Genomic DNA, 23,869 nt, shown 5'->3' with positions numbered 1-23,869 from the left:
GCTGCTTGAGCAGATATGAAACATGCTAATTGTCCTGCACAGATAACTTTCTCACTGTCTACCAGAGGTGGGACCAAGTCATTGTTTTGCAAGTCTCAAGTAAGTCTCAAGTCTTTATCCTCAAGTCTCAAGTCAAGTCTCAAGTAATGTCAGGCAAGTCAGAATCGAGTCTCAAGTCACTGGTGTAAAAGTCCGAGTCAAGTCACAAGTCTGAAACTTTGAATTTCAAGTCCTTTCGAGTCTTTAAAAAAAAACAACGAAAAAATAATGTTGCAGTTATATGCTAAATGTAAATATTAGACAGTGTAATTTTAAAATCTGTGTTTTTCTCAACACATGACAAAATAGTGAACTTAGAAAATATACACAAATTGTGAAATTGCACCTCTTTAAAATGCAGCTCAATTAAACCTAGCTCCAAGAATAATTTTCACCGACAGTTCTGAGATAAGCTGCATGTTATTCTTGGATGCGGTTGTAGGACCAGCTTTAAAATCGCATGACAAAAATATCATACACATTAAAAAAAACTGTATCACCAACGTAGCCTGGACAACATTTGCTAGTTAGATGAAGTCAGCTATCTCATCTTAGCATATTTATATGCATATTTATAATCATACGGTTCTTGGAGTGAGTGCATACACTCATGAAGTTTAGTAACTTCAGGTCACTGCAACAAGCCCAGGTACAGTTTACCGACGGATGGGTACAGGACCTTGAAATGCACCGTGTAGAACGAAAGACCATCGTACGTATCATAAGTTTACCAGTCTCACAAATTGTCGTCATAAATACACATTCCTTAACCGTTTATTAATAGGACCTTTGAGCTCAACGGTAATTAATTAGTAGTGGAAATAATTTCTGGTAGCATCACAGAAATGTAGCAGTGACAATAATACTGTATGCTGTAATCGTACTGGGCAATTAGTGATACAAAAAACCTGTTTTATCCTGTGAATAAAAGTATATGTTTTTGTCAGTGTACCATAATAACAGAAGCGAAACACAATATTGTGTCAGGATAATTTACTATTTATGCACAATAAACAAAGAAGCATAGCGCGACAATTTCTGTTCAGCGCCAGACTTGCTTGTAACCTATATCACCAATTATGCTAAGAAAAATGACGTATTAACTACTAAAAAACACTGACCTTCGTGTAAATGCTTGGAGCAGACTAACCTGTGAGCTGGAGTGTTCTGGGACGTTATATTTGGTCTTTGAATGGCTGCAATCCAGTCGCGTCTTTGTTACTTCGGAAACATGGCTTGAACAATTTCTCTTCAACGACGTAATCCGATAACAACCGATCTCTTTACCCGTCGGCTTCTCGTGGCTGTCATGCGACCGGCTATTGCAGTTAATAATACAACAGCTTCTTGACATTTTTGTGTTTCTTTTTATCGCTGTATAACTGATTTTAATTGAAAGCGTGCGCTAGTACCGCTTGCCACGAGTTCCCAGAATCCTTTGCGGTTCTACCTGTGAATGACGTCACATTTTCAATCTCTATATAATATGCAAGTTAAATTTTATATTTGGGGTAAAATATCAAGTCTTTTCAAGTAAACCGGTTCAAGTCCAATTCAAGTCCCAAGTCATTGGTGTAAAAGTCCAAGTCAAGTCACAAGTCTTAGAACATTTTTTCAAGTCAAGTCTAAAGTCATAAAATTAATGACTTGAGTCTGACTCGAGTCCAAGTCATGTGACTCGAGTCCACACCTCTGCTGTCTACTACAATAAAACCTATTTTAGCCTGTCACTCTGCTGTTGTAAAGCTCAAACCATCAACAAACCAAACCTTTCCCTCAACAAGTGGCACATCTATTAAGTCATTTCTTGGCTTACACTCCGTCTCCACATGCTCTCTACACTCATGAGAAGTGCCCTCTTCCTTCGTTGGCAAAAGGGTTGACGGATTCAGAATTGTGCACCGCTTTATGGTTATGTGCGGTTGTAAGAGTAGCAGTAACATTAAAGACAAGTGTCTTGCAGCTGACAGAAATGTAATTTTAGTCTGCAGTAGTAGACATCTACTTCGTGTAGAACTAACAGTGTCAAAAGGGTAAAATACAACTATTTTCCAGAACATTGTACAGCTTGAGCTGCTGCACATACTGATCTCACACATGGAGGTAAAGCATAAGCAACTAGAGCTAATCTTTTAGGATAGTAAGTTACTGGCTTCATTTTTGGGAAAAGTGCTGTTAGTTATTTCACAGTCACCGGCATTTGTGCTGTTCACAGAACCACAAGTCCATCGCTGGACCTCCTCTGCGCTGTCACTTTTGGAGCTTGGCACACTCCCTTCATCCCTCAGTTTCTCATGTTCCAACGCCGCGGATGATTTAAGGCAGAGCACGTCGTACACCTTAGTTATCTTCCTCAACGTCAACGTCGAATCTCTTTCATTTTATTTAAAGTTTTTCTGTTTCAAAACATTAGTCAGTGGTTAAATGTTAAACTTATTTAACTCCCAGCTCCACCCGGAGCCTGTATCCTAGAAGACAAAGTCTTTAAGTTAAAACAAACTTCACATTTGCAACCAACTGTAGCTCATAAGTGTAATAAAGTATTCAGCATCACAGAGACAAGTATCATTGCAGGTTTATTCTAAACTCATTAAACCCCTACTTTTTCCATAATTTGCTCCAAATCATTGTAATCTCAACGTCATTCCACATTGTAATCAGTGACTTTCCTTAAGTTTGTCACTCACCATAAGTTCAATAGTGGTCAGATAATGAGCCCCATGTAACTATTCTGTAACCACTGCACATCTGTTCAATTATCACTTGTCTGTCTGTGCTGAATCCTTTACAAGCGCTCTTAAAGGAAAAACAAACATTAGAACAACAAAAACAAACAACATTATACTGGTGGTCAGGCGTAGGCCATCCAGATTACAGAGGTACTGTAAAAGGTCATAAAGTTAACACTCTGCTGTAAAAAGAAGTAACACTGGTTTTAAACACAGTATGTGTCACACTGTATTCACTTCTCCCCTGTAACATTCACAACATTTTCTCAACAACACAGTGTAATTTCATCACCAACAAATAGCCTGTAACCACAGTTTTCTTCACACAAAAACTCAGTAATCCTGTAGTAGAAAAACATTAAGTTGCGTGTCCTGCTGTAAATCACATGATCAAATCACATGATTAATCCTCTACTGTAGAAAAGAAATGTAAATGTTATCGCTGCGCAGGTGTATACACTCTTTCTCACAGTGAGCTCTGTGAGCAACACAAGGTGGTGAATAACACCCTTGATAAATTCAAAAACCCAGAAAAATTACAACTAAAAAGGTTAAATTTGCAGAGTTCACATAGTCATGTGACCCAGGTTTCCTCCTGTGGTCTCCTATTGCTCCTGCAATAAGAGACACACACAGAGATACATCCACACCTTTGTCACATCAGCGTGGGGGTTAAGTTCACATAGTGGTGTTAAGTCAGTCAATTCTTGTCAGCTTTTGTCAGCTTTTATCAGTCAGTCAGTTCCCCATCTTTTTTATTTTCACTCATCATTAATTCATTAATTCTTTCTTTGCTGATAGCGGAATCTATCGTCGCATTTCGTTTCCACCTTCAGCAAAATGACGACCTTTCGAAAAGAAAAAAATTTATACTGGATTTCCTCGTTGAATCCTTATAGAAAAAGGGACTCGCTTCCTAATTGTCCCAAATAAGTGGCTTTCTCCTGAGCCCATTTTAATTTTGGAGAAACTCACTTTGCAACCGTTCGCAACAACATGTAGTAGTTCTTCCTATTCAATGTTCAGATCTGCTTAGATGACAGAGAAATTAAACAAAACTTTCAGTGCACTATGAAAGTAACAAAATAAAAACAATAAAAGAAAGAAAAGAAAAGACAGGAAAAGAAAGGAAAGGCCTTGTTAAATCATGACACGTGTTCTTCATCTCGGGAGGGGGGGAATCATACCAATCCTAATTCATCAACCAGTTTAATCTCAAACATTCATCCAATCAGCCACACACAACATACAGCATAACCCTGTTGTCTCATCACATAATAAGTTTCTTCTCATGTAACCAAATGTGCGCCATGTTAAAACTTCTTCACACACCAGAAACTCAACAATCAGCTCACTCAGCTCACTCATTCAAGACCCCTCATGAGCATTCTGATTTCTCCCTATGTGGTGCAAACATCTGTGCTCCTATAATATTCAGTCCACTACTCTATGTATCATTTTCATCTTACTAGTGACTTGGACAAGATGACAAACAGAATCTCATGCTTAAGATGCTGTCTGGTCTTCATGAGTTTCATTGTATATATACATGCATGTAGGGTTAGTATGGTTAATGCATTTTCTGTTTGTGTGTGTTTTATGTACCTCTCACATCATGTTTTCATTATTCTCATCACTGTTTAAACAACACACATCTCTGTCTTTCTTTTTTTTTAAACTATCCTTCCTTAAAAACAGAAAGTAGCATTGCAGTTGCTTCAGGCTGAGAAACACCAAACACTCTTCATGTTATCATTCATATTTCATCAACACAACTATTTTATTTCTTTTGTCCACTGGGCAGGTGACCTGCAGAATCATGTCTGCCCCAGCTGGATACCGCTTCACTCACATACTTTCACACCTCTCTGTAACTCACACACACCAGGACGTCAGACACAATCACCTGCTTTTCGCCAAAACAAAAATATGATGCTGATGTTACAAAAGTCTCACACACATGAATCAGGATGCAGAAAAGCTGTTGCCCATATGAGGTGCGAAGAAGAAACTGAACTCATGGATAGCTGCATGCTCGAGATATAATGGCTAAATAAATGTTGGGTCTGTGTTTCCATATGCCCCGCTAGTTTAGAGACTTATTCCTCATGAAGAACACAAGACATAACAGAACATCTTCAACCGGTCTTTAACTCACTAACGAGGGAAGCCTTGGTCAGAACCAGGCGGTGGAGCATAATGCTCATCACCTGCCTCTAGCCCAAATCCTTCACATGGGATGTGCTTGTAATAAAACACTACAGCCTCCCCCCAGAACATCGAGAGGCTGGGGAGGGGGACAAAGGAATGCCTTGATCACAGAGTTTGAAACAATGTAGAGGTGGTAAGCATAAAAATGACAACATTTAACAATTCACTTTAACAGCAGCTGTGTACCAGTTTCATGATAAATTAAAGAACATTTAAGGAAAGACAGGTGGTGCATGAAGGCAGGATTTCATTAAAAGATATATTTGTAACATCAACTCCTGACTCTTGCAAACCAAAGGAGGTAACTTAAGCTGTGAAACAGGACCTATTATACATTATCTTGTTTCCTGTTAAATGTATGTATAAACTGGGAGAAACAAGTTGTTTTAGCTGCTGTTGCCTTCTTATCTGGCCATTCGTCTCCAGGCTCTAACACCAACGAGGCATTTTCACCCAGGGAGCTATTTCCTCTTTTTCAGACCAGTCTCTGTAAACTTTGGGATGATTTTGTGGAAAAGTCACAGTAGGTCAGCAGTTTCTGAAATATTCAGACCAGCTCGTCAGGCACCAACAACCATGCAGAGTCTAGAGTTATTTAAGTCACCTTTCTTCCCCAATCTGATGCTCAGTTTGAACTTCAGCAGGTTGACAGTTATAGCCATTACTTTGGCTGATGAGAAGTGGGCGATTGCATCTCTGTGTCTGTACTCCTCAATCTCTGGTCCTCTACTAGAGGCCTGGGAGTTTGAGGCTACTGAGCAGCATCTTAGGTGTTCCTTGAGCTGCACTCTTATGGACTCTTATAACCTTTTTTTTTTTTAAGGGAAATTATTTTAATTCACCAACAGTAGTAATTGGTTCACTTCAAGCCTCACTCTGGAACAATGCACAAATTGAGCACTACTTTGTCTGTTGATACAAATAAAGCTTTCGAGTCCATTCCAAGAACAGAGCTGCCAGCTTCAAACTCTTTAGGCAAGGACAGCACAAAGAATTGGTCTGAATAAGTGCATCCAAAAGGTACACTTATGTGACTCTGCACCCGCATGCCAGAGTCTAGGACTAAGTCAGATTACAAAATCCAGTTCTTTCACTTTTTGATCCAACAGGTACCAGGGCAGGTTAGTTATGCAGCATAAGATGAAGTTCTTGCTCCAAATCCTACTTCAAAGTGCAAGTTTCTGGAGTATTGACTGCTGTTGACTCTATGTATTATTCTAGGGCAGGGGTGTCAAACTCAAATACACAGTGGGCCAAAACTGGAACAAAGTCGTGGGCTAACATTAATATTTATTGAAAAAAAAAATCTTCCTCCAGATATAAGAATGAATATTTTCTTATGGACTCAAATACGTTTTGCTGGAAACCTGAATATGGAACAAGCAAAGCTTAATACTAAACAATATATATATTAGCTGTATAATACCAGTAGGCCAGCTCTAATAGTAATTTGGTATGGCTTCGCGGGCCAAATGTAATTAGGCTGCGGGCCAAATTTGGCCCGCGGGCCAGAGTTTGACACCTATGTTCTAGGGTCTAACCTACAATATAAAACACCTTGACACGACTGTTGTTGTGTTTTGGCTCTGTATAAATAAAATTGAATTGAACTGAAATTGAATTGTTGACTGATTGATAAAACATATGAGTTCAGCATATGGTATCACATCTTGTGCCTTGTCTTGACTAATTTGTGCTGGAGTGGCTGGGAGTCAGTTAGTCATACTTTAATCCTGGCTGCTCTACAGTTTTTCCATTTACCATGCAATACATGCCAATGTGTCTGCTTTTACAAATGCATTTACTTATTGACTTTATTTGAATAGATAAATATTTTTGTAATAATATAGAATATGTGTTTGTAGGTACTACGTGTGTGTGGTCATCCTCATATATTCATTTCCACTGCTGCTGATGGGTTGTGCTTACCTGGTGGTGGGACTGACACTCTGGGCCAGTGAGATCCCTGGGGACTCCTCTGACCGCTACAAGGAGCAGCTGACTGCCAAACGCAAGGTAACCTGCCTACTGGATTTCACCACTAATGTAATCAGAATATTTTTGTGCTCTGCAGCCCTGAGCAGGATGTGACTGATGTCTCCTCGTGTAATAAAAAAATCATCATAGCATCACACACCTGAATCTGAGTTCTCAGTCCTTTCTTCTATCTTAGACTGTTTTTTTTTTTAGACCACTTTTTGCTAATTTAACCAACTGCAGTCTCTTAATCCACTCTTTTCACCATTAGCTCTTCTTCTTGCTCATTAGGTGTAGAAAACCACGACTCCTCCGCGGTAAATTCTTTTGTCACTTTGGTGAGCCACCGTCTTTAACAGCAAATATGAGATCACTTTCATTTCTCCAAAACCTGCTGAGCTAATTGCATTCTCAATAACTACACCCTCAGGAGTTCTTTGTGGTCAGTGCCAACTTCTGCTAAAGTTTAGCATGCTAGCAGTGCATATGCTAGAGTTGGCATTTTTTAAAATAGAGAGTGATTAATGTTTCAAATTATCATCTGTTTATTCTCTCTTAAATGCCAGTGAGCACTGTCTGTCTTGGCAGCGCTGACCGTGTCTCATGATCTATTATATTTTTATTTTGCCCCAGAAAGATTTCAAAGTAGCTCAGAATTTTCTGCACAAACAGATTTGTTGGCTCTGCTGGCCAATGTCTTGTTAAAATGACATTGGTGAATGCTCAGTTCTCAGTGGAAACAATCGATGCAGTGCAGTTTGTAATCTCATCATTAAGAGATAACAAATGAAGCCGGAAACTGACAATACCTGCTGTAACACTGTTGTGAGTACTGGTTTTCTGAGACACGTTTTACTGGCTCACTCTCTTATTTGGGGAACTGCTCTTGCTAATCATGGGGAGCCTCAATGGGGGTGTCTGTGTGGATTTCCTCTGGGTGTTAGACAGCATATTGAGTTCATCTATGACTCTATAAACTCAAAATTCTCAAAAGTTACTACACTGTGTAAAATATCGATAAAATCAGAATGTGGCGATTTGCTAATCGCCAAAACTCAAATTTAATTCACACTAGAACATATAAAATGTATTAAATGTGCAAGCTTTCAATGTCATAGGGCAGGGGTCAGCAACCTTTAACACCCAAAGAGCCATTTGGACCCGGTTTCCACGCAAAAGAAAACACTCGGAGCCGCAAATACTTTACTATACTACATCTAAAATGAAGATAACACTGTATATATTGTTTTTTACCTTTATGCTTTGTGTGAACAACTAAGGTGTGTTGCTTATGAAATCCATGAAGTGCTACAGAGAAAATTACATTTTATTTATGTAATTAACACATTTTGAACTCTTAAAGAAATATAACAAAAGGAAAGACACCCAGCTGAACTAAAATGATCCATGTAGCAAACAAAAACTGTTGTGAGCCGCCACCCTTATATCGCCTTTGGGCTTTTGGAGCCTTGACCTGACTTTTAAAAAATAATTGGAAAAAAAAAGCACTATGCTGCTGAAAAATGAAAAATAGATATTTGCAAAATTCTGCCTAAATATGTATTTTAATTGGTTAATGTGTGTGGCGAGGTGTGGTCTGCAACACCGCTGCAGGGGAGGCGGACGCACCTGAGCGGCACCCGCAATCACGCCTCGCTGCCTTAACGTCTGTGCTCTCTCTGCTGTTGTGTTGGTGTGTGTCGGGCTGTGAGCTGAAAAGCTACAGCCGGCTGTGTGCGTACAGCAACCGTGTGAAAAGTGGTCAGTAAAGAGATGCTGAAAAGCATGTTCATGGAAACATCGTCGGGTCTGCCGTGATATGTTTGCAATGGGACTTCTGCTCCTGAACCTCTGCGCACAGCGTCTGCAAATCGGGGCTGTACGAAGTCACTTTCATCTTTACGCAGGACTGTAAGCTGTCATCTGTGAGGCGTGAGTGGCGTTTGTTTTTAACATAGTTCACGGTGGAGAACAGCTGCTGACATAATGTGGATCTGAAGCTCCATAATTGGCCTACCTGGGGTTGAAAGTCTCGATAAATGCACGGCGTTTCGGCGGGTAAACCGGCTTTCGCGAGTGTGACGCTTATTTTGAGCAATGAAAAAAATAATAGAATATAATTTTATTTTTATATTTCAATATCACAATAATCTTCCAATTTAGAACTACAAGTTAAAAATGAACTAACATAAATAAAATACACTTCAGCTAAATGCTTCTAATTTATTTTCCCAAACCACGCAGGGCCGCACTATAAGGACTAAAGAGCTGCATGCGGCTCGGGAGCCGCAGGTTGCCGACCCCTGTCATAGGGACTTATGTACCCTCATACCATCAGAAATATAGGCTTTTGAATAGAGACCACGTCAGATGGTTCCTCTCACAGGCATTTTTCCAAAAATGAATGTTGAATTTTGATTCTTCTGTCCACAGACAAATTTTCTGCTCTATCTTAAATGAGCTTTGGCCCAAAGAACATCTATCAATTGGGAGGTTAATGGAATGATCTCTGGCTCCTCCATTCCTTTGTGTCATTGAACAAGAAAATGAACCCCAAGTTACTCATGATACATTCATCGTGAGTAACCTGGGGTTCCTTTTTAGATGAATGGATGATTTTTGCTGAAATCTTATTTTAATAATAATGACCTTAAGGCTCCTTAAGGATACCAATTTGTAATTGGTCTGACATTAATCTTTGTCTGACTGAGAATCATGTTCACACTGGAGAAATCTACAAAACATAATTGCGTAATCATGTATTCAACAGGTGGTGAAGATGATGATTGTGGTGGTATGTACTTTTGCCATCTGCTGGCTGCCCTACCATGTCTACTTCCTGCTGCACCAGTTCTTCCCCGAAATGTTTGAGGAAACATACATCCAGCAGGTCTACCTTGGTATCATGTGGTTGGCCATGAGCTCTACCATGTACAACCCCATTATCTACTGCTGCTTAAATGACAGGTTAGTTAGCACCTCCAAACCATTATGCATGCAACTACTTCACCAACAGGGCATCTTATTAGTTCCACATATCAAATACTGAGGTTTAGAACTGTCTTTATTTTTCCTGTCGTAGGCTCAGCTGTGAGACATTCCTCAAAGATTCTGGTTAAGACTGACATGACAGCATCCATCTTTTGCTTCAAACTTGTGGACAGCAACCTCATAATGCAATTTTCTTATTCAAGTACATTAAAGTCATTGATTTGGATTGAGATGTGGCTGACAAGAGTAGCACACAGTGCGTTCTAAACAGCTTTTGTTTTTTCCATTAATGCCTCGTTAGTCTGCTCTAAGCCATTATCTAGCCCAATTGAGATTGAAAACTTAGAGTTTTAAGCATCACAGAAGGATCACAGCTCCAAGGGATGGAGTTAAAACTCCACGTGCAACTTAACCAAAAAGTTTGAGAAAATAAGGGAAAAAACAATAAGCCCCCCATGACAATGTAGGCTTTGGATTTTTGAAAAGCTCAGGCTACATTATTTTTATATCAAAATTACTTAGTATGGGCAATAAACCTCATCAAAAAACATAGCAAATTTTAAACACCAGACACTCCTTTATAATGGTACACACTTAAGCTAATGTGACTGTCAACAATTTTTAAGTTTATAGCAGTTTTTGCTGGTTAACACTGCCTGGTACTCCTGGCTTCTCTCTTGTTATTTTACTTACATTGACATGTTCGAAATAAGCTATCCTATCTTTTCTATCGATCTAAAATATTTGACTTTGCGAATGAATCATCATTCACAAAGACAGTGGAAGATGCTTCTTTAATGAAGCATCTTCCATTGTCCGCCATTGCTGTAACCTGCTAATTGCCTTTGAGCTTTCAGAGAAATGCGATTTCACACTTGAGTATTTTACCTCCCAAGTCCCAAAAATGAAAATGTGTGGGCTGAGGTGAGGTTTATAGGTTTAGTCACTGGTGGTTTTTTGTCTCCCTGAGCTCATATGCATAACCAATGTGAGTGTTTTTTTATCAGTCTCTTTCTTATCGCTCGCTCTCAGCGACAGACATGTTGCCTTTCCCTTCATTCTTCTCTCTCTGTCTTGGCTTCACATTTGGTTGTGTTTGTCTACTGAAGATGTTTCATGTCAGGCTTTTCTCATCTAAATCGCAAAATACTTCCATCGTGTCTTCTGTCAGTGTTTTGATTTATTTTTAGTCTTTTTTGTAACACCTGCAAATGTGTTAATGAACAGTAACATTTGGACGTTCACTGCGCATGTGTGTTAAACTGTTACAGTTTTACATCTGCTGTTAGCTTCATGCCCGAAGTGCCATTGACAGATGATCTTTTGTTTGTACACACACATGATGTTCTAGTGTCTTTGGCATACAATTGCACCACAGATATAATGTTAATAACTCAGATTTACAGTTTCCTTTACATTTAAAATATCTAGAGCATATGGGTTTCATGGATGGACGTTATTGTTGTACTGTAGTTTACCAGTAAGAAGATGAGGAAAAAATGAACCAGCTGTGTCCTTTAAACCTGCATTAAATGACTTTTTGTTTACTTGGAGGCTGTACAACAAGCTACACAAATTTCATTATAAAGTTGGAATGAGTAATGTGTCACCGTTCTGTTTACACAACCAGAATCCACAGAGAGCTTCATTAGCTTCTATTTAGAGCTGTTTCTCAGTCCATCTGACCAATTTAGGTCTAATATTCACTCTCTAACCAACTCCTGTGTGGAAATATCTCTTTAGCTGCTAAATGCTTCACTGAGTTTTTACTGGGGCTTCACAGAGAGGTAACGTTGAATAGTTACAACACCAGTTTGACTCTGAGTGTCTCAGTTATAACACCACCCTGCTTACTGTGCTGCCACTGCCTGGCACTGTACTCCTGGCTTCATCCACACACAAGGATCAAACAAAACCAGGCCATTTGCAAACAGTTAGCTGAAGATGAAAAAACTCTGCAGAGCTAAACTGGTGATAGTTTTGTATGTTTGTCATCTTCTTTTGTAACTTTCCCAAGTTGTCACTCCTGGTCAGACATTAAAACAAAATAGCAGATAATAGATTTCAGGGTTTTGATTTGTTATTTTTTTTCACATTAACATGTTTTAGATTATTAAACAAATTTTAATATTAGGCAGAGATCACCAGAGTAAAGAATGCAGTTTGTAAATGATGATTTTATTTATGAGGGGATGATAGATGTCAATAAGGGAAAGGGGGCTATCCAGGTTTGAACCCAGGGTTCTCTTGGGGTGAAGCAACAGTGTAAACCTCTGAGTCATCGTGCAGCCAAATCACAGGAGAACAGATTTATTTGTGTATTTCCTCCACAGGTTTCGAGCTGGTTTTAAACAAGCATTCCACTGCTGCCCCTGCGTCCCTCAAGGCTCCTATGAAGGCCTCGAACTCAAGTCCACCCGCTATCTTCAGACCCAGACAAGTGTTTACAAGGCCAGCAGGATGGAGACCACCGTGTCTACTATTCTACAGGTTGGGGACGATGTAGAGCAGCCCAAGGTGAAAGTTATAGGAGGCCCAGGGCCTGGCGGGGCTGTGGTTGAGGCCAGACCACACAGCTCCTCCCTGGACCTCACCTCAAATGGTTCATCATCCTGGAGTGTCTCCAAAACAGTATCAGAGATGTCGAGTTTCTACTCCAGTAGCAACCTGGAGGAATAGACTTCAAGTGCAGGCAGCATTTTGCTGGACAGCAGGAAAAGAATGTAAGTTGAGCGATCACGTTGCTGCTTTTGCCTGCGTGTGTTTATGAAAAGTACAGCAGGAATATGTGAGTTTGTCTGCTGGTGAATGTGAGTTTTTAATGAACACATTTCCATTTCCATTTTGCTGGAATGCAATGCTGGGAAATATTGTCCCTGTTCACAGAACTGTAGTTTCACTTAGTTATCCAATTCAGAGCTAATGGTCAGCTGGCATTCGTAGGATTTGTCAGGTGCCAGAATGGCTCGAGCTTCAACAACAAGAGCACATGTCAGTTTCAAAAAGCTAAACTGAAGCCGACGCTAGCGCCTCCATTGCTCACAGCTTCTGCATGTCACCCCAGTCATCTCAGGTTCACACATGCTCGATCACGCAGGCTGTGTGACTTCTCACAGTCTATTTTAGAGTGAAGCTGTCACACGATGCCAATACACTGCTGTAAAAACGGCGGCTTCTCCTTTTAACAGAGGGGTTTTCTCCGAAGAGACAAAGTTTTGAAAAAAGTGAAGGCAACCTGTTTTACACAGGAGTTCTCTAACAGACACTGAAACACAGGCAGATGTGGGATTTTAGTTCAAAGGGTCTCCCACAAGGGGAGATAAAAACTGTAAACAACAAAGGAAAATCTACTCTGAACTTGCCAGCTCTGTCTCACTGAGCAGGACTTCATGAGCAGTTCAACATGCAGAGCAAGCGCCTGTCTGATTGAAGAAGTGCTCAAAAGATCCTCTGCAGGTGTTGCTGAAAAGTTCTGGCAATCAGCATAAACACCAGCAGTGTAGGACTCCCCCGTCATCAGGCTACGCATTGACTTCAGCAGCTGGCAGCACCATTTCTGAAAAACAGAGGCGCTTCAGATGCTAAAGAGGCTGCTGTTTCAAGAGAAGGCAAACATTTAGCTAAAAATCCCACATGCCCAATATGAACCCTTAAATGATGTGAGCCCACCATTAAATCTGTTCAACACAATCTGGAAAAGAAATGATCGAGTGTTCTGCAGAACCAGTACATTATTTTAGTCTGTTTAACATGCTCCTCCTCCATCAGATACATAACGATTCATTGGTGAACTGAAAGACAGGCACTGCTTTCAGAGTGTAAAACATTTTTTAAAAAACTTTTTTGTAGCTGGCACCAACATAAAATGATCTTTTCAAGCAATTGTTCACCTTAAAATCAGATTTATTGGGCTTTCAGTTCTGGACATTCCCTGGGGTAATCCAGCAAACCACTTTAGTTTCACTTTGTCTGTTATGGTCTTTTATTTTCTTGTATTTCTATGTTAGCTTTATCGTTTTCTCCCTACACTGTTTTGGGCTGAATCTGGTACATTATATGGGTAGGCTCCATTGTTAAGATGGGCGAAGTGAACTTTAACTTCCTTTGCATGAGGTGTCACTGGACAGTTGTTTCAAATACTGTTTAAGCTGTCAGTCCAAAATGTAATCCAGCTACAACAGGACACAAGTTAGTATCAGGTTTAAAGTTCTTTGCAGACTTTTTGTCCTTGGATGTGCAGCTTGTTACCTGTGGCTCTTTAATGTGCAGTGATGTGCCTTGCTGCTTTTCATAATGTCTGAAACAAAACAAAAACACACACACACTAAACAAAACCCAAAAAGACATAAAAACAAAATTTTCCTTTTCGATAAAGCATATAGTTAGGGCTCGATCAGGTACATTACGTGGGTTTTGCACATTCAATCACCTTCTCCACTCACTATGTGTTTATACATCTCTCTGCATTTAATTATTAGTTATTATTCATCTCTGGCTCTCTTTGTCGTGTCTTCCCCCCTGACCTCTAATAATCGCGACAGACGGCCACTCTTCCAGGAGACAGATTCTGCTAGAGGTTTCTTCCTGTTAAAAGGTTTTTCCTTTTTCCTTCCAAATAATGGGAAGTTGTCAGGGTTTTCTTTTTTTTCTTTTCTTTTCTTTTGTATTATTGTAGGGTCATTACCTTATAATAAAAAGCGCCTTGAGGGAACTGTTGTTGTGATGTGTCACTATATAAATAAAATTGAAATGAAAAGCCCACAGGGACAAATTGTCATTACCTCCTACAGTAGTAAACACTCAAATGTCTACAAACAACTGCTGTAATAACAAATTGTAGTGAGGTGCAAACCTATGGTGACACTGTTCTCACAGTAGAAAAACTGTAAATACTTTTAACAACTGTAATGAAATTTTAAGATGTTTTCTTGCTGCTATATCTGTGAAAGAGTTCACACTGCAGGATATTTGTATACAGATATTCTGCAGTGTGCTTAACAGCTAAATTCACAACAATTTACATATTTGCTGGATGCAGAGCGAACACACAGCCTCAGATACGCACATCCACAGCACTGCAGAGCTATCGCTTATCAGACAAGAACACACAAAGCAAGAAAGACTGAATCCATTTGAAGTATTTCAGTGATTTTTTTAAAAACTGAAAGTAAGTAAACCGTTATTGGCATTTTTTTTTTTTTACTTGCTTTGCACTGAGAATCAATTCACTGCTATCACATACTGAACACAGTATGCAGCAGCCCTTGGTTAAATATAGTTCCAAGATGGATATTGTTTTCAGTGTGTGCACACAACACGTGCACACATGACAAGAGAGTGATCACCTGCTGACACCCATCAATGATTTTCGTACAGACGCACATACCGCTCATATGCTCCCCCCTGATTGTTGGTCTATTCTCGGCACACAAGGCCTGTTGTTATAAATTCCAGTGTCAGCTGACATGAAAGTGAGAAGCAGTTGTGAAGCAACATAACTACATTAGATTCAATAAATTCTATCGCAATTTCAGTGCATTGTCTTGTTGACAGTGAACCATACAGCATTTAACATGGACACTGTGCACGAATAACAGAAGGTCACATTCAGTGCGGGGAGGGAAAATGAAAGGCAAATACCAGACGTGTCATCACCCGAGTTAACATTCCAATGTTTCACCGTGGCAATGCAGCTAGTAATAAACGCAACATAGCTAGACAGGTGCATCGGTTGAGTGATAAGACCATCAGAATAATAGCTTTGAGATTTCATATACACATACCGGACAGCCATGTTGAGTGACAGTCTAGTAAATCTACTCAAAAGAAAGAAAATTCAAAGAAGGATAGCTTTCCATTAAATTATCGTGCTTGTCCAGCCACTGGTGAGGTACTCACATTCACACCGACACGCCATTTAGAATCACCAGTTACCCTAACAAGGATAAATTTAGACTGTGGTGGTGGTGATGGGGTTCAACACAGGTGCAGGATGTATTATTCTTATTTTATAAAAGTACAATGGCAGGTGCTGTTGTACCATTCAAAGATGGTGCAATAATACAACCGACCGCCAGCACTGACAGCAGATATGTAACCAAGCAACAGAAACCAGGTGTGACCATATTCTGCACTGAATAGGAGGGTTAGGACGGAAGAAACCCAGGCTGCGGCCGCTAGCACTGCTAGGGTTAGCCAAACTAATCTGAGCCTGTGTGTGCTCAAGTCAAGTCAAAGTACATTTCAGTGACATTTGAAACACGATTTCACATTGTTCCTAAAATACAGACAAAATATTTGTTTGGCCAATTATTAACTTCCTAGATTTAAAATGTGCCCAGTTTCCTGTATTTTAGACTAGGCATCATTTCTCTCATTTAAATAACTGTTTATTTAGTTGCTAGGAACATTTCTACTGCTAACTGCTTCATTGTGCTGCCCAAAGATGGATCATCTCTAATACGTGAAAGAATTCATTATAAAACTTATACATTTACATGTCATTGTTACTCACAGCTTGCCATATACAGTGGCTTGCAAAAGTATTCGGCCCCCTCGAACTTTTCCACATTTTGTCACATTACAGCCACAAACATGAATCAATTTTATTGGAATTCCACGTGAAAGACCAATACAAAGTGGGGTACATGTGAGAAGTGGAACGAAAATCATACATGATTCCAAACATTTTTTACAAATAAATAACTGCAAAGTGGGGTGTGCATAATTATTCTGCCCCCTGAGTCTTTGTAGAACCACCTTTTGCTGCAATTACAGCTGCCAGTCTTTTAGGGTATGTCTCTACCAGCTTTGCACATCTAGAGACTGAAATTCTTGCCCATTCTTCTTTGCAAAACAGCTCCAGCTCAGTCAGATTAGATGGACAGCGTTTGTGAACAGCAGTTTTCAGATCTTGCCACAGATTCTCGATTGGATTTAGATCTGGACTTTGACTGGGCCATTCGAACACATGGATATGTTTTGTTTTAAACCGTTCCATTGTTGCCCTGGCTTTATGTTTAGGGTCGTTGTCCTGCTGGAAGTTGAAGCTCCGCCCCAGTCTCAAGTCTTTTGCAGACTCCAAGAGGTTTTCTTCCAGGATTGCTCTGTATTTGGCTCCATCCATCTTCCCATCAACTCTGACCAGCTTCCCTGTCCCTGCTGAAGAGAAGCACCCCCAGAGCATGATGCTGCCACCACCATATTTGACAGTGGGGATGGTGTGTTCAGAGTGATGTGCAGTGTTACTTTTCCACCACACATAGCGTTTTGCATTTTGGCCAAAAAGTTCCATTTTGGTCTCATCTGACCAGAGCACCTTCTTCCACATGTTTGCTGTGTCCCCCACATTGCTTGTGGCAAACTGCAAACAGGACTTGTGGTTTTTTGTTAACAATGGCTTTCTTCTTGCCACTCTTCCATAAAGGCCAACTTTGTGCAGTGCACGACTAATAGTTGTCCTATGGACAGATTCACCATGGGCCTCTTGGCTGCATTTCTGATCAGCGCTCTCCTTGTTCGGCCTGTGAGTTTAGGCGGACGGCCTTGTCTTGGTAGGTTTACAGTTGTGCCATACTCCTTCCATTTCTGAAGGATCGCTTGAACAGTACTCCGTGGGATGTTCAAGGCTTGGGAAATCTTTTTGTAGCCTAAGCCTGCTTTAAATTTCTCAATAACTTTATCCCTGACCTGTCTGGTGTCTAAATCCAATCGAGAATCTGTGGCAAGATCTGAAAACTGCTGTTCACAAACGCTGTCCATCTAATCTGACTGAGCTGGAGCTGTTTTGCAAAGAAGAATGTGCAAGGATTTCAGTCTCTATATGTGCAAAGCTGGTAGAGACATACCCTAAAAGACTGGCAGCTGTAATTGCAGCAAAAGGTGGTTCTACAAAGTATTGACTTAGGGGGCTGAATAATTACGCACACCTCACTTTGCAGTTATTTATTTGTAGAAAATGTTTGGAATCATGTATGATTTTCGTTCCACTTCTCACGTGTACACCACTTTGTGTTGGTCTTTCACGTGGAATTCCAATAAAATTGATTCATGTTTGTGGCTGTAATGTGACAAAATGTGGAAAAGTTCAAGAGGGCCAAATACTTTATCAAGCCACTGTATTTACAGAATCAACACGGAGTGTCTACATCTGATCAGTACAGGCACAGTTATTTCTCACTAAAGAAAATGTCATGTGATAAACTTGCAATGTTTAGACTGAAAGAAATGTAAATCCAAATGATGACACGCTTGTATTATCATAGTCTTTTTCTTACGATATAAAGGGCTTTGAGGTGACTGTTAAAGGGATTTGGCACAATAGAAAAAAAAAATTCAATTGAATTTTAAGAAATAATGGCCAATTTTAGTCACCATGCCTAAATATCTGAAATATCTAAATATCTGTCTCAACATTATATCAGTTGACTAATTGGCCTCAGTCTGCCATGTCTGAGTGAAAAAGAACTGGAAATCACTCTGGAAATTGATATAACTACAATTTGCAGCTGCAAGTATTGTGTTTCTCTGTTGAGTCAACTAAAGTAACGAATTCATTTCATTTCAATTCAGTTCAGTTTTATTTATGTAGCAACCTCCGACAGCCATCTGCTGCATCTAGTTGGGGGGAGGAAAGGAAGACAGGACAAAAGAGAATTGGAAAGCTGTGTAAAATGTCAAATATATTCAATAGTTTAAACACTTAATTTACTTGCCTTTATTGCCTGAAAATTTGTTTTGAATTTGATGACAGCAACATATTTTTTTTAAATACAGTTGGGATGATGGCAACAAAAGGTTGAAAAGATAAGCAGTGTGAAAATCAGCTGGAGGAATATTTTGCAACTAATTAGGTTAATTGACAGCAAGTCAGTAACATGACTTCAGAGTTCCTCAGAAGTAAAGATGCACACAGGTTCACCAGTCTGCAAAACAACTGTGAAACAATTTCAGAATAATGTTTGTCAATGTAAAGCTGTGAAGACTTTGATTATCTCATCATCTACAGTACATAATATCATCAACAGAGTCTGAGAATCTGAAGAAATATCTGTGTGCATGGTCAAGGCCAGAAATCAGCGTTATATGATCTCTGGGACTTTTCTTATGCAAAATAGAAGTCAAACATGAACATGATCCCTGCTGTTCTCATAGACAGCAGTCTGTGTCATTTAAATTGGCCAAGCATAAAACGTCAATATATTGAAATGTCTCACATGTAACTGGCTTTCCTTACATTATCAGATACTAGCAGCTGCAAAATAAATTCACCTTGAGAATTAAAGTGTTTCAAGTTTAAAGAATGATGTAGTCCAGCACAAGACATATATACATACAGTGTCTAGTGTGTCTAGTATGTTAAAGAGTGCACTACAGCAGCGGTCCCCAACCCCCCGGGCCACCATCCGGTATTGGTCTGTGAGTCGTTTGGTACCGGGCTGTGAGAGTTGAGGCTCAGGTGTGAAATTTATGGTTTTCAGGGACTTTACCGTTAACTCGGTTTTCCTGAATCTTTTCCCGTGTTGTAGTTGTGTGTCTTATTTGAAAGAAATATTTATGCGTTACCATAGCGACCAGAGAGCATTAAGGGGCAGAGAGGAGGATGTTGCTCTCAGTGTTGTTGGTGCATTTCAGGAGGACGCTGCTAATAAAGTTACACAATTACACAGTGAATTCACATTTATTCTTATATCTGGTTGTATCTTTTCATTTTGTTGTATTTATCCGCGACACCTTAAAGGCCGGTCCGTGAAAATATTGTCTAACATTAAACCGGTATGTGGCGCAAAAAAGGTTGGGGACCGCTGCACTACAGCACTGCTAACATGTAGGCAACATCTGATGACATGAGATTCACAGTGAACAGGGAAATCTTTATTCATTCATCTTCTGCACAGAGGTTCATAACGTCATATTTTCACACTCATCAGCACCAACATCTGAGGTGAACATGTGGAAAATGTAAAGCAAATTTTAAAAAACTTGTGAAATAACCACAAATGCCACATGCTATCATAAAAGTTTAATGAAATATGTGTTTTAGTATTCTGGTAGCAGTGGTGTATTGTCAATCCAAAGAGCATAGTTACATTTTGGGAGAAGAACCTCAAACAGACTTAGCCAGGAGTGAATGAGAGCATGATGGCTGATGTTATTTGATGAAAGTAACCTGATTACCTTATAAACAAGACCTACACCCTTGATGTGTGCTGCCCTGGTTGGATGATTTGGAGTGAGTGAAGTGAGCAGAAAATGTTCCTTAGCTAAAATACTGGAAGCAAATGAGCTCATTCAGTAAGTGATCAAGTCTGCAACTCAGATTCTTACTCTGTTTACAAATGAGGACCATCTCAAGGACATATTACCCATAACCAGCCTGTGCTGTGGGTTTTTTGTTCTGCAATGGGGATCATTCAGTGTTATGAGGAGGGTTTAGTTTATTAGATCCTGCTAAAACATATTTTTAAAGCCGTTAGAGTGGAATAGATACTCCATCAATATTAATATGTATATCAGTATTTTTGCTAAATATTGGGCATGATAAGACATCACATGTTGGTTTTATGTAGTGGTAGATGCACATAGCCATACCAAGGGGTACTTAGACTGGTTAGCAAAATCCCAGAGACTGCAGGTTTCACCTCTCAGACATGGAGTCTACTTACATCTTTCATATACAGTCTACAGAGGTGCACCACTTGCACAAAGTGGTTACAGCCTGTGGCTACAGTTAGCCTGTCCCTACTGGAGTCTCACTATTGGGAAAATAAACCAATTAGCAACAGTTGCTCATAACCTTTAATACAAACTGACCCCCTGTGACTCGTCTGTGAGCTGCGGGCAGTTCGTTTCAAGAGTGATTTGTGAGGCTATTTTGTTTTATCCGAAGAGGCAAAACAACACAGAGTAAAAGTCCCGAGCAGAGAATGTGTCCTTTATGTGTAACAGAAGTGTGCTTGTTTATTTATTAGTTTAATTTTCCTGCAACCGCCTTGTGATCTTTTAATCTTTTGTCTCCCTTGCAAGGGGACCGAAACGTGAAGAGGTAATCTCCGCATGCTCCTGCTGAAATTTGATTTTCTAACAGAGACGGCCTTCTCCAGAGGAGTTTCAAAGATAAGTTAGATTCAGTTTGTTGGTGCTAGGCGTTTCAGGCTATAATTGCAAGATCCTCACGAGGACAGTGCTGCAAACATTTGGAAGGATTGTCTGAGGTCCATTTGATTTGGCTGTTTACTGAATTACTATCCAATATTTTTTTTCCCTTTTGTTTTTTAGTGCAGAGAACTGTCTCAGTTGTAGGCAGAGGATCCCATTCAGTTGTGCAAACTTGGTTTAACTAACGATGTAAAAATGAAAACTAAATTAAAATCCCAAGTAAGCCTTCCAAACACAATTATGGGGCAAATCACAAATCTAACAGGATGCAAGAAATCCATAGTATCCATTATAATGTGGCATTAGCTGTCTGAGCCAGAGAGGCATGCAGGAGTGAGCACTGGGAGGCTGCAGTTCAAAACCCATCTTATCATCTCATCATCATCATCATCATCATCATCTTTTATTTATTTATATTTCATGTGACTGCGGTGCCCTAATCATAAGCACAGAGCCAGAAATAATCCACAGTGTGTCCTGAATGCAGAGTACGCTCCCTGATCCGCCTCTCACTTGGACAGGTCAAGTGGAGTGGGTGAACGAGAGGCCGGGGCTTTAATGAATGTGTAATCAACTTTGTTCAGCGAGCGCTCCTTAAACGAGCGCGCCGCAGTGTCTCTCTCAACACACACTCAGAGCTCTCACGCGGCCATTGCTGATGAGAGCTGTAGCGATGGAGACAAAAAGATGCCTGCTTGTTGCTGAGGAGAGGCGCCTGGCAGGCTACACGGTAGGGTGAATGTCCTCATCAGCACCATCTCTACCTGTGTTTCTAACCATCCCTCACTCTCCAATCATGCTAATTACAGCTACTATCTAAACACACACACAGACACACATACTTTACAATGCAAATGCTTGTGGGACTCCTCACTTAATGGGGGGAATAAAATAAAAAGAGTGACATGTGTGTATGCTCAAGTGTGTTTGCTCATGAAGGTGGGAGCAGATTAGTGTACTTATCGGTGATCAAGTAGTTTGGGGGGGTTTACATACAAGAAGCCTTACATTTACATATATATATTAATCACAGTGCACTTCATTATGATGAATCTTATCTATAAGAATGTTTGCACAACCAGGGGAAATTAGATCATAGTGGCAGATGTGCCTGAATAAAAGAAGAAATCATCACATCTGGAAGTAAAACTTCAGTGACTGCCTCTGCAGTGTCAGTGTTGAGACGTTTATTGCTGCTTTGAATTTAAGCGTTTTTCTCATATTGTACAAATGCCAACCTCTCCAGTGGTCTCTTTTGTGAATCTCCTTTTCAATGTGACACTTTGAGTACAAGCTGTAAAGAGAACTCACTTTGAACCATGGCATAGTGATGTCTGTGTGTGTGTTGTGTTGTAAAGTCATTTAACACACCACAAAATGTACAGCGGAGCATTACAGCCGCATATGTTGTTGAACTGTGTCTGTGGAGGAGATGTGACTCTGGGGAAAGATGTGCTCTGTGTGTTACAGAACCAGTGCCTGTTACAATATAAATGGTCACATATCTTTCCCGTGGTAAAAAAAAAAGAGAAGCCAGGCTGTGTCTGAGAACTTATATCACCACTTTTGTGTAGCTACCACATTGGTGAAATTTTGTTGATGAAGCCTGCATGAGCCTTGTGCTGCTAAGTGTTCAGAGAGAGACAGACAACCATGCACATCGGAGCCACATCTACACCAAATTCAGAGCCTCATTTTAAAAGTCAAAAGTTAAACTGTACATTGTTTTTTACCAGTTTTTCCAGCATTTATTTTTTCTGACAAACAAAAGAGTTTGAGGCTAGCCACGTGTCCCGCACAGCATGGCAAAGAAGGATTAACACATTGTTGATGATGGCCCTTTTCTGATGAGCTGACATGACGAAAAATATAGCATAGCATCATGCTTTAAACTCCTGACTCAGTTTTACTTTGAGGGCAATTACATTCACATCCAATCGACTGAGAACTTTTGGCTTTTAGCTATTTGAATCACCCTCACCCTAAAGGGTACAAAACTACAATGTCTACTGCTACCCAGGGTTTTTCTTTTAGTCTTCAAATTGTCTTAAAGCTGAAGGTCAGCGTTTTAGCATTAAATATAGAGCTAACTGCACAGTGTGTGTGGAAAAAATACCTGATCTGGTATTTTTGGTCATATGTGACTGAAAATTGCACTTTTAACTGAGAAATGCATTTGAAAAGTACAGTAAGTAGTGATATAGCACTTTTCAGACACAGCCACACTGTGTTGGTGTTTCCATCATGGTTTCGCTACTAAAAAAGACAGAAAACAAGTGTTTATCTTTTGTATGTGTTTTCAGTGCGAGTACTGATAAGGTGACTGTGTATCTGTTACTACCTAGTTTTAACTACCTTATGTTTGGTTACATTTAATGTGTAATGTGCAGTAGGTGTTTTAAATCTGTGCTTTTGCCTAAATTTTGGTGTAAATTTTGATGTAAAGGGATAATTAAAGAATAATTTACAAGTCATCGGGAATTTGTGCTTATTTCAAGCAGAACAATGTGTAACTATATGTGTGTGTGTGTGTGTGTGTGTGTGTGTGTGTGTGTGTGTGTGTGTGTGTGTGTGTGTGTGTGTGTGTGTGTGTGTGTGTGTGTGTGTGTGTCTTGACCTGCACTATGACAGCTTACAGATAAGACAGAGAGAGGAGGACAAAGAAGAAGAATGAGAAGCAGCAGAAACAGCAGGCTCAGTGTGCTGTTGATGTCAGATAAAAACATGTCAGGTGCTGCACTGGATCTTTAGCAAGAGCACACTGC

General features: G+C 39.9%; 1 protein-coding gene across 4 annotated transcripts in view; it reads left to right on the top strand.

The window, feature by feature from the left end:
• tacr1a (tachykinin receptor 1a) overlaps nucleotides 1–23,566 on the top strand; it is a 69,400-nt gene extending 45,834 nt beyond the window's left edge. For 2 of the 4 annotated variants that reach the window (XM_080894841.1, XM_080894843.1), the window contains 3 exons: nucleotides 6,845–6,995; nucleotides 9,727–9,923; nucleotides 12,281–16,538. In XM_080894841.1, the coding sequence (XP_080750967.1) occupies nucleotides 6,845–6,995; nucleotides 9,727–9,923; nucleotides 12,281–12,626 (694 nt within the window). In that variant the 3' untranslated portion in view covers nucleotides 12,627–16,538. Of the gene's footprint in view, nucleotides 1–6,844; nucleotides 6,996–9,726; nucleotides 9,924–10,038; nucleotides 10,176–12,280; nucleotides 16,539–20,972 lie in introns of those variants that run through there. The other 2 variants (XM_080894842.1, XM_080894844.1) reach the window with 2 other exon arrangements.
• The last annotated feature ends 303 nt before the right edge of the window (nucleotides 23,567–23,869 follow it).

This window comes from Rhamphochromis sp. 'chilingali' (assembly GCF_963969265.1).
Source record: "Rhamphochromis sp. 'chilingali' genome assembly, chromosome: 10".
In the NCBI taxonomy this organism is placed as follows: domain Eukaryota; kingdom Metazoa; phylum Chordata; class Actinopteri; order Cichliformes; family Cichlidae; genus Rhamphochromis; species Rhamphochromis sp. 'chilingali'.
This window is presented reverse-complemented; position numbering and strand designations above follow the sequence as displayed.